This window comes from Melopsittacus undulatus, chromosome Z (assembly GCF_012275295.1).
Source record: "Melopsittacus undulatus isolate bMelUnd1 chromosome Z, bMelUnd1.mat.Z, whole genome shotgun sequence".
NCBI classification, from domain to species: Eukaryota; Metazoa; Chordata; class Aves; order Psittaciformes; family Psittaculidae; genus Melopsittacus; species Melopsittacus undulatus.
In genome coordinates, this window is record NC_047557.1 from 89,537,422 (window position 1) to 89,547,949 (window position 10,528).

At 38.8% G+C, this 10,528-nt stretch overlaps 1 protein-coding gene across 2 annotated transcripts in view; it reads left to right on the plus strand.

Annotated features, from left to right (window-relative positions):
- URI1 (URI1 prefoldin like chaperone) overlaps positions 1-10,102 on the plus strand; it is a 44,398-nt gene extending 34,296 nt beyond the window's left edge. For both annotated transcript variants that reach the window (XM_031051803.2, XM_031051804.2), the window contains 5 exons: positions 3,391-3,571; positions 4,140-4,407; positions 4,961-5,103; positions 6,768-7,020; positions 9,297-10,102. In XM_031051803.2, the coding sequence (XP_030907663.1) occupies positions 3,391-3,571; positions 4,140-4,407; positions 4,961-5,103; positions 6,768-7,020; positions 9,297-9,485 (1,034 nt within the window). In that variant the 3' untranslated portion in view covers positions 9,486-10,102. The remainder of the gene's footprint in view (positions 1-3,390; positions 3,572-4,139; positions 4,408-4,960; positions 5,104-6,767; positions 7,021-9,296) is intronic.
- Positions 10,103-10,528: the final 426 nt, after the last annotated feature.

The window sequence follows — 10,528 nt, forward strand, 5'->3', positions numbered from 1 at the left end:
GATTTTGTTTCAAAAGTCTACACTGGGAGTTTGAAGTTTTCTAGAAGAGAGGCAGAAAATAAAATAGGCTGGCTCCTGGAACCAGACAAGACATTTTTTGCACCCAGGTGTGAGTTTTACAACAGAAGGCAGGCTAGAAAATTGCAGGCTCTGCCTGTGAGGGTGAAAGGATGCAAACAGTTTCAGCAGGGAGGGGAAGAGGCACGGACAGGGATGAGACATACATGGACAATGTAAATGTTGTCATCCACTGGGATGTTCCACTGCCGTCAGTGAAACAAACGTGAAAACAATCTCATCCATTGTACTGAAGCAGATACTTCCTGAAGTTCTCTGGAGAGGATGCTGGGAAACAAAGATGGTTGTGCTGTGGGACTGTATAATTTCTGTGCCATCTGAAGTGGTGCTTGATAGATAAGACTCAGGCAAAGTTGGAGGAAGAAGTAATTTTGCAGTCTGAAAATAGCATCACTTGCACATTTTGAGGAGTAGTACTTCATGATTTGCAAAGGCCTAAACTGGGCAGTTCAACATTCAATTTTTCTGGAATAAATCACAATACTCTTTATATGCCAAGGCTGACTGAGGGGTGTCATGGTTTTGTCTGGGATAGAGTTAATTTGCTTCCTGGTAGCTGATGGAGTGCTGTGTTTTGGCTTTAGTCTGAGAACAAGTGCTTATAACACACCAGTGTTTTAGTTGTTTTAAGCAGCACTTACCCTTATCAAGGACTTTTCAGTCTCATGCTTTGCTGGTGAGGAAGGGCACAAGAAACCGGGAGGGAGCAGAGACAGGACACCTGACCCAAACTGACCAAAAGGTCATTCCATACCACAGAGCATTATGCTCAGTACTGAAACTTAGGGGGAGTTGGCCAGGAGCCCCAATTGTTGCTTGGAGATGGGCTGGGCATCAGTCAGCAGGCAATGAGCAATTGTATTGTGTATCACTTGTCTTTGTTTGGCTTTTATTTTTATCTCTATATATTACCTGTATTATTACTATTATTGTTACTCTATTATATTTTACTTCAGTTATTAAACTGTTCTTATCTCAACCCATGGGTTTTTACCTTCTGATTCTCATCCTGCTGAAGGCAAGGGAGAGTGAGCAAGTGGCTGCATGGTACTTAATTGCTGGCTGGGGTTAAACCACCACTGTTCTGGGTAGATGTCATTGCAAAACAGGAGGAGTAACATTCTGGAAAATGCATTCCATTGTAGCAGTGTTAATACAGCAGCATGCTGTGGATGCCAGGTCACCCTTTGTGCAGCTTCAGTCTCCTGAACTTTCATCATCATCATTGTTTTCTGAAATCATCCTAACTTTGCTGATAATCTGTGAGAATTAGTGCATTCTCTATCAGCACCAATCTCTAATGAGACTGAGAGAGAAGTAACTAAAAGGGCAACTTGGCGATTATTTTGAGGCAGCCTTTGCTTCAGCAGCCTAGGAATTGGTTTTGTTTATGTGGAAATGGGCTGTATCTCTGAGGAAGGCAAGGACACGTATCCTGAGCATCTCATTAGTTAATTAGTGACTCTCCATTTTGGATTTTAATATTTGACCTTTTTTGTTTGTTAGTGTATGGAGTTAATGGTGGTGCCTTGTAGTGGTGATGACTGAACACAGTGGATACTGGAGCAGCAAGTGGTCATCCTCTGTTGTCTTTGAGCTCTGACCTGGTTTCTTAATGGCTGAGTTTCTTAGAATGAGGAGGGAAAAACCACTGGCACATTGAAGCACTTGCTGGTGTTCAGGAAGCCACATGCTTATCTTGGTAGCCAACTTAGTGATTAACACTCAAGTGTAACAGAAAGAAATTGGGAGGGCATAATCTGAAAATCAAATTGAAATAGATTGTTAACTAATCCTCCCAAATTTTATTTATTAATTTTGTAATTATACCAAATGAAATTCTCCCAAGCTGCTCTGATTGCTTGGCTTACCTCAATTTATATTCAAATCTCAATAAAGTACTTTTCAGTCTTTTCTTAATGAGATGATGAAAAATGCTATCCCGTGGAAGAGTAGGGGATACACATTCCACCATTACTTACAGTCACCTGTTTGCTTTTTAATGTTGCTATTGAATTTGTATTTAACTCAGGATTAAAGTATAAGCGGATGTATTTGAGTAAGGATATCTTTAAGCCACTAGTTCTTAAAATTAAAAAAGTGGCCATACAATTAGTTAAGAGAAAGAGATTCTGAAACTTGAAGGATGCTGAATAATGAGGACACTGTATTACTGTTGATTAGATGCACAGAGAATTTCGTAAAGCCTCACACAGATAGTGGAGTCCTGCTGTACAGACAAAACGTTGGGTGTATTTGTGGGAGGAATGGAAGGGGAAGGGTCCTCCCTCCTGCAGAGAGGTGCGGATGCTGTGTGGGGGTGCTGATGGGCAGAGAGTGGGAATTTCCCTTGGGAAGCTGCCTGGGACTGTGCACATATAGGCGATGCTCAAGGAACTGCTGATCTCTGGGAGAAGGGGGACTGAAGGAGCAGTCTTGCCCTTCACACAGACAGGGCTAAAACATTAGTATTGTTGGCAGGTGGTTTGTTCCCTGTGTGCTAGACAGCACTCAAATGCTAAAAAGTATTCCCTGTTCTCAGTGGATACACCATTTTACTGGGTAGCAAAGCTTTTAAATGCCAGCAAGAACTTGTTGGTGGCTACCATTTACTCACAAGTGTGTATTTTGGGTCACCTCTGAAGCTTTAAAGGGATTTATGTTTACAATTTCTGAAAGGCAGGTTTTTTATGCTTTTCAGAGTAGATCTTTTTCCCTAGAGTAAGTGATACATAATGACTGGATTTTGGTCAGATTTTCCAGATGACTTTGGGGATAATTTTTAGTGATCTTCACTCTAAATTTAAAAAAATATAACCAAAACCAAAAAGGCTTTGCTCTTTAAATATAGGTAACTTTGCCCAAAATGAGCAAAAATATGAACTAGGTTTGTTTTCCTGGTGAATAAAATGCTGCTGTTAATGGGGCAGTGAGCAAATGTTACATTCACATGTTGGTGTCTATCAGAGCAAATCAAAGTCTACTGTCTGGTACAAGAGGTAAAAAATGCTGTGTTGTAATTAAAGTGTCATACGATCAGTGTCTCCTGCTTTGTCAATAAACATCTCTGCTTTGCCTTGGTATGTCTGTAACATCCGGAGACTATTAGACTATTAGCCTGTGCTGGTGCTCTGGTTCATTGACAGTTTCACTTAAACAGTTAAACAATAATTTGAAATGGAAAATGTTCTGCTTGTATCCCTTAATTCCTATGTGGGTTTTTTCCCACCACTCAGGTCTTTTTTGGGTTGTGGGTTTTGGGCTTTTTTTGTCAGTTGCTTTAGTAATTGCATCTTATTTTTCATTACACAGGGAGATACCGAACTGCTCACAAACCTCACTCAAAGCCAAAAGTATCAAATGTTTTTGAGGTGGATTTTCCAGTGAATGGAAATGATACAAAATCCGTGGGCCATTTTCAGTCAGAAGAGGAACTGTGGGCTCGCTTAGAAGAGCTGGAGAGACAAGAGTTGCTACTTGGTGAACTTGATAGGTACAGCGCTACAGTAGCACTGTCAGATTTGGAGCTCAGAAAGCTACAGGCGTATGATTCTGTTTGTACACAAAGGATCTTGCATTGAATGCCGATAACTGATAGGCTACTGGTAATAAGTGGAAGAAGGGTGGAACATGAACAAAGCATGTGCTGCAAGGCCAGAGGTTCTAAAGCCTGCCTCTGATGTGCAACCACAGTAGTCCAGCAGTATATTTTCCTTAGTACTATACAAGAGGGAGAAGTAAAATCCATTTCCCACAGGCTAGAAAAAAACCCCTGCATTTGCAATGTAGGAGTTGACACATTTAGTATTGAATGACATCCTAAGATCTTTTCTGATCCTACAGCAGTACATATAGCCAGAATGTCATAGTTTTGGTATTTCCAGTTGACATGGGAAGGACATAGTCATTCTTACAGGGTATAAAAAAAGTTCCACAATCTGGCTAAAAATACATTATCTGGATAAAGAAAATTACGTACAGGCTTGTTCATGATTTTGCACTCCTGTGTCTCTCAAGAGTATGAATTGCCTCAGTTCACTTGGATATTTTTCATTCCATAGGATGCCTGATAGAGTTGAGACAAATGGAGGAGATGCAGGCTTCTCTGAAGAGAAGAAAGAAGATAAGAGGACAGATCTGAATGGGACATACGGAACAGACGACTGTGTTACCTGGGGCAACTTCCACAAAGAAGTAACAAATTCAGACTTGTTTGGTGGCCACCTTAATGGCTCTACTAATTATCATAGTGATGATGAAGATGATACAGATGTTGACGATAACTGTGTTCCAACTATTTTTTTCTCTCACACTGTTGAACCTAAAAGGGTTTGTACTTTATGTATATTTTTAATCTTTCTCTTGAGATCACATAAAACATACATACCATATCTAAGACAGAAAATTGCAGATAACGTGGAGTGGTAACTGCAGGTGACATTTTGTATTTTTCTCAAATGCTTGAAACCCACTGTTAAGATCCTGCAGTATCAAATATGGTATTAAAAAAATTATCTTCAAAGGTATGCTTGCTGTCCTGGCTTCTGGAAAAGCAGTTTTCTGTCTTGGAGTTTTTAAAATTACTTTTTAACTGGACTTTAAATTAATTGTTGAACAACTCAGCTGTTGAGCAGAGGTTGAACAAGCAGATTTTCATACGCTGTATGCAAAATCTTGCATATTAGTGCAAAGAAATGCTCCAGCCTACTGCAAGTGGTAAATAATAAACAGTTCACGCTATGAATGTTACTGTTTATGTTTAAGTTATGTACCCTTCATAGTTACCAACTGCTTGGATAGGAGAATGTCAGGAGTCAGTTGATCTGCAGCCTAGTGGTTGTTGATTTTATGCTCTAGACCATCCTTTATGTTCAATTTTCAGGTAAGAATAAACACAGGAAAAAATACTACTTTGAAGTTCAGTGAAAAAAAAGAAGAGGCCAGGCGTAAACGGAAGAATGGCAGTGGCAATAGCCATGCAACTCCAGAGCTGCCTAACATCAAAACCCCAGCAGACATTTACCGGTGTGTGATTCATAGCACTGGCACGTGAGCTTTCCCCTCTGCAGACCTCTTTATGTTTCTGTTTACCTATAGTATGAAAAAGAGACTACTATTTCCTGAAAGAAACAGCTGGAACTGAGTTTACTACTTAAAAATGAAAGTTTGTGGCATCTGCATGGTTGCTGCACTTTCATATCTGTAAAACATTTTTAAGCTTAAAGTTTTCTTTTCCAGTTAGCAATTCATCTACTTTTTCAGACCTTCTGAAACCGAGGTAAATTTGTTAGTACCTTTGTGTAAAGAGATACAACAGTGATGTTATATCTTCTGGTTAATTCCATGTCTTTGGCTTCTGTGTTTGTTTTCAAGCGTAACTGACCAGATCTATCCCTTGTAATACACCTTCTTTCCCAGTTACTAATTGTCAGTTTTTGTCTCTTCCTTCCAGTATCATCAGAATATACTCAGGTTTCTGTTGCCATATTTTCTGTTGCATTTCTTCTCCCTGACTTTAGTCCATCACTGCTCTATTCTTTGTAAAAATAAGTGCTCGCCTGTAGAACAACCACAGTTAAGAGAGCCTGAGAAATGCTGTTGGGCTGAGAGGACTCTATAACATACAAAACTAAGGTGACAGGAGGGTTAAACCAAGTATTTAGGCTTGTAAAGATATACACAGACACCTATTAAATTGTTTGATTGAGTGCTTGTGAAAATCACACTACATTTGTATGTCAGTGTATTCAGGAGGCTAAATATCTCAAAAAATGTGTCAAAAAGTGGGAAAATGTAAATCCTTTTCTATAATTAGAGCTGCTGGGGCTGAAGATAGGTAAAGGATTCTTCCGTGGTGCTCTCCCAGAGCTCTGCAAAGGAACCCCAATTTCTGTAGAGAGATGCAAGTGTTCCCAGGGGTGGCTGATGAATAAAGCTGTTAAAAAACACCCTTAAAACTCATCCAATCATTGGGCTTTTTCTTCATGAGTTTGATAAAATTAACACTGTCTTATAATGCCAGTCTTTCTCTTCCACGCACCCTTGACTTCTTTAAGTCATGGAGAGGGGGTACAAAGTGTAGGAAGAGGACTCTTTATCAGTTTACAGTTTGAGAATACTTGAAAAGTGTCTTCATGTTGATCTGATCTTAAAAGCTTTTTTTTCTTCCTTTTTTTTTCTCCTTTTTTATGACTGAAAGCAGGAGATTATGGCACTTCGCAGGAACAAGCTTCATCCTTCCCTTGTGCAATGAATGTTTCAGTATTTGTTTTTATATTCTACACCTGATGAGGACTTCATTCTAGAAAATCTTCAGTCATTGTGATTTTCTGTTTTTCTTTACTGAAACAACCCTGACAATTGTCTAGTTTACTTTTTTTCCTAACTTGGATAACTCACACTATTCTGTTTCTTAACACTTTTCAAAGAGCTATACATTTTCTGCTGGAAGAGTATACCAACTTAATGCTTGAATAACGGACATAACAGTGTTTGCTCTGCAGAATTGATTCTTGTACATTGGTAAATAAAATGTCTCAGAAGGTACAGCATTGTAATTCTGCAGCAAAAATGTTAGAAAAGCACATCATAATTAATTTGTACAAAAGACAAAGCAAGATAACTGTAACTTTGTCATATGACCCTGAAATGGTTTATTAAAGCTAGCATTTTCCTTTTGTCTTTTATAGAGTCTTTGTTGATGTTGTGAATGGAGAATATGTCCCTCGTAAATCAATTTTGAAGTCTCGAAGTAGAGAGAACAGTGTTTGTAGCGATACCAGTGAGAAGAGTGCTGCTGAGTTTGATGACAGCCAAGGAGTTCAGAGGAGTATGAGCTATGATGAAGCCACTCAGAGTGACAACAGTGAAGGCATACTTGAGGAGGAGGAGGGGCAGCAGCAGCTACCGGAAAAGCTTCCTCCCTCTTCAGGGACAACCAAGGTACAGTTTTTAATTAATTATTGATTGTTGGCAGGGATAAAAACAAGAAATTTAATGACTGTAGTTGTCTATACCATCAGTTTGATTCCTGTAAAATAATTTTCTAACTCCTACCTAATTTGCTTCGTAAGGACATTGTGGGATGACAGGTTCTGTCATAGTCATCCTGGGGGCAGAGGGGAGGAGATGAATCAGGGGCTTCCCCAGGACCTGATACTCTTCCATGAGGATTTGACAAAATAGTCCATTGCTGGAGTGACTGAAAGCAGTGTCATGTCTACTGGATCATTCTGAAGATGTCCCTTAGGATATACAGCAAGGTTAAAAAAAAAAAAAAAGGAAAAAATAGAAATCTGTGCTTCATAGGTGATGAGAAGGGGGAGTTGATTCTCAGCAACCTATGTTGCACAGCTACCTGGCATCTGTTTCCCAGGTGATGTTTTTAAGTATTAGTAGTCACAAGTACCAGCTGAGTTATTAGGACTTGCTAAACACAGAGGAAATGCCCTGTGGAAGGCAGCACTACACCTCTGCTCATCCTAGTGGAAGGGAGCACTACACCTCTACTCATCCTATTCCAGAGTAGGGCTATTAGTGATCCCAAACAAATCCATTTTCCATGTTTGGAAAGTTCAGGGCTTCATTGTAAATGAAAGAGACTGTACAACATAAGGGAAAGTGTACAGTTGCTTTAGTGACTGGGTGAGTACAAGAATTAAATGTAGCTGCTATTCTGAAATTCAGGGCAGAATATTCTTCATTTGTGAATTTGCACTAATTCTTTTCAAACTAGATGAATTTTCAGTAGTTTCCAATGCAGTGAGCAAGTTCAATGTAAACTCTATTTAAAAAAACCTCACACTTTCTACAGGAAACTGATTCCTCTTAAAAGCTATAGTTTATCATCACTTTTCATACAAACAGTTACAGATGAATCCAGACAGGGTGTGATTGATGGTGGAAGGTCCGTCTGTAGAGTTAGCACGTCATTTTTAGACTTTCTGAAGTGTATTTGCTATATTATTATAAAACATCTAAGTATACTCTGTCCATTTTTTTAATATGGCATGATTATTCTCTACAGTGTAATGTGCTAAATAAGGAGAGAGAGAGAGCAAGCCACTCCAGTTAGACATGCTTTCTTAAATGCTGTGGTTTTGGTTGGTTTTGTGGGCATTTTAAATATGCTTGCAAGACACTAACTTTTGCTTCTGATTTTACCATGATTCTGCTTACCTGTTTCTGAAAACGAGCATGTTGTTAGAACAAGGCAATTGTGTACAGGCACAGCTTTAGGCAGGCTTTGGCTACTGGAGCAGAAAACAAAAACCCCTGCTTTTTGCAGGTCCTGCAAGAAAAGAATGGCTGGTTTGTTTTGCTTTGTTTTTCTTGGTAACTGAGTTATGAAAAAGCAGAACTAAGCATAGTTAATGAATCTGGTGTGCATTCCTTTGTGCCCAGTCTGAGCATCAAACCTTGAATGTAAACTGGTCCCCCTTGTCCTTAGGCATTCTGAATTTTCTGTTTTCAGTACGTAGCAGCCTGATTTGTTCTTAAATATGTTCAGAAAAAGTAGTTCTGAGCTGCTTTTTTTCCCAGTGTTTTCCAAGAATCATTTCTTAGCTAAGTTAAAAAGGATTAAGTCATAATCAGCTGCCTATAAATTATAATTTTTAAACATTAAATGTTTTTATTAGATGTTTTATAGAGGCAAGTTGAAAGAAATAGTTGGAGGCAAGTTTGCCTTTCTCTTAAGTATAAATTGCTTTCACTATTATTTGATCATATTTGGTAAGGAGAAAGAACAAACAAAATATCTGCTTGCCAATTTGTATGCAGTGTGTCAGCTTGATGCAATTAGAAGATACTAAGTCATAAAATATGACGTATGATAGAAATGCTCACATGCTCCAACTTTGCAAAGTCTCTGCATTCCTTATCCAAAATGAAGCTATATATTACATCAGTGGTTTTATTTCTTGAGCATGTGTCAGTGAGGAAGCAAATTTTTAGATCACTTATGTGGTAGGAATAAGATGAAGTAGTACTTTTAAGACACTGTCTTTCATTTGGTCATCTTTGAACAAGCTATATATTGAGGTTAATTACAATTTGGTTACTTATGCAAGGAATGATCATTGATTTAAAGACATTTCTTTACTTTTGATTAAGAGAAATAACAATCCTAATCAGGCTAATACAGGGTAATGACCTTATGGGCATAGCTTCACATTTGCATTTTATTAGCTCATTTTGAGTATTCTCCTCTGTTGTAGGCATTTTCCGGAACTGTTGTAGAAAAGGAGCCTTTGTCTCCCTCCTTAATACCACACCCAGTCGTTGCTCTGCCTGTCCTGCCTACCATTCTGGAGTGGAAATCAGAGGAAGTCTTGTCTGAAGCATCAGAAGAACCTCCAAAGAGGATTTCAAAGTTCAAAGCTGCCAGGATGCAGCAGCCCAGCTAGGTTCTGCCCAGCCAGCCAGATATATCTGGGCATATTTGCTGAGACTATGTACAAGTATGTGTGACACCTCGCTCGTTAAAAGGGTGTCCTCTTGTTAGTTTGGCATTGGTTATCCTTGAAACATTTATTGGCAAGTTTAAGGAAACAAAGGTTCAGTGTTTGAACACGAGTTTTCATCTCAATTGGTGGGTTTCCCTGTGTGCTGTCAGCACTTTTGTGTATGTTTGCCTTACGAGAGCAGCACTTGAGTTCTTTTTCAGAAAACTGTTCCTTACATACATTGTTTTTGTGTTTAAGCCTAAATACAGGCAGTTTAGTGCCAGCTGTGATGTTCTGCATACCATATGGACCATTTTAAGGAAACTTTTCACATTTCAAATAGATTCACCAGTTATATTGCATTACTTTCTTTAGCATTTTAAGACACACTTGTATTCACATTGCTGTAGGTTTTGCAACTAGGTGTCTGCTAAAAGTTTTTTTCCTTCTTTCAAACCTCTCTGATATCTCACTGTAGAGATCTATAAAACACTGGGTTCATGTACATTGCAGGGAAGTTTCTTTGATGGAAAAGGGTATTTTGTAAAATTAAATTTTCAGTAAAAAAAGCTATGAAAGTTGTGTGTTTTTTGTTGCTTTACTACTGATTTGGAAAGAACACAGGTTTTTGAACTTTTATTTCTAGCTTGAAGTGTTTACTACCACATGGACATAAAAGCAGTCCATTCTCTTCTGCCATTGTGTTTTAACCTCCTGCTAAAGAATGTGCATGGAAATTGAATGCTCTTAAGGAGAGAAGCATAAACTCAGACACTGATTACAAAATCTAGTTCTTTTGTGTACTCAGAAAACATTGTAATTGTCTTGGGAATGCCCAGAGGGAGTCAGCACTAAGGAAAAATGTCTTAATGCTTCAACTTTATTTCAAAAGGCAGCAATGCTGCAGCACTTGGGGTACAGTTTCATGTATCCCTGTGTATCCTTCTCACAACTGAGAGCAATCCTGGCTTCAGCAGTGTCTGCCCAGCAGCTCCTTCCTGTCT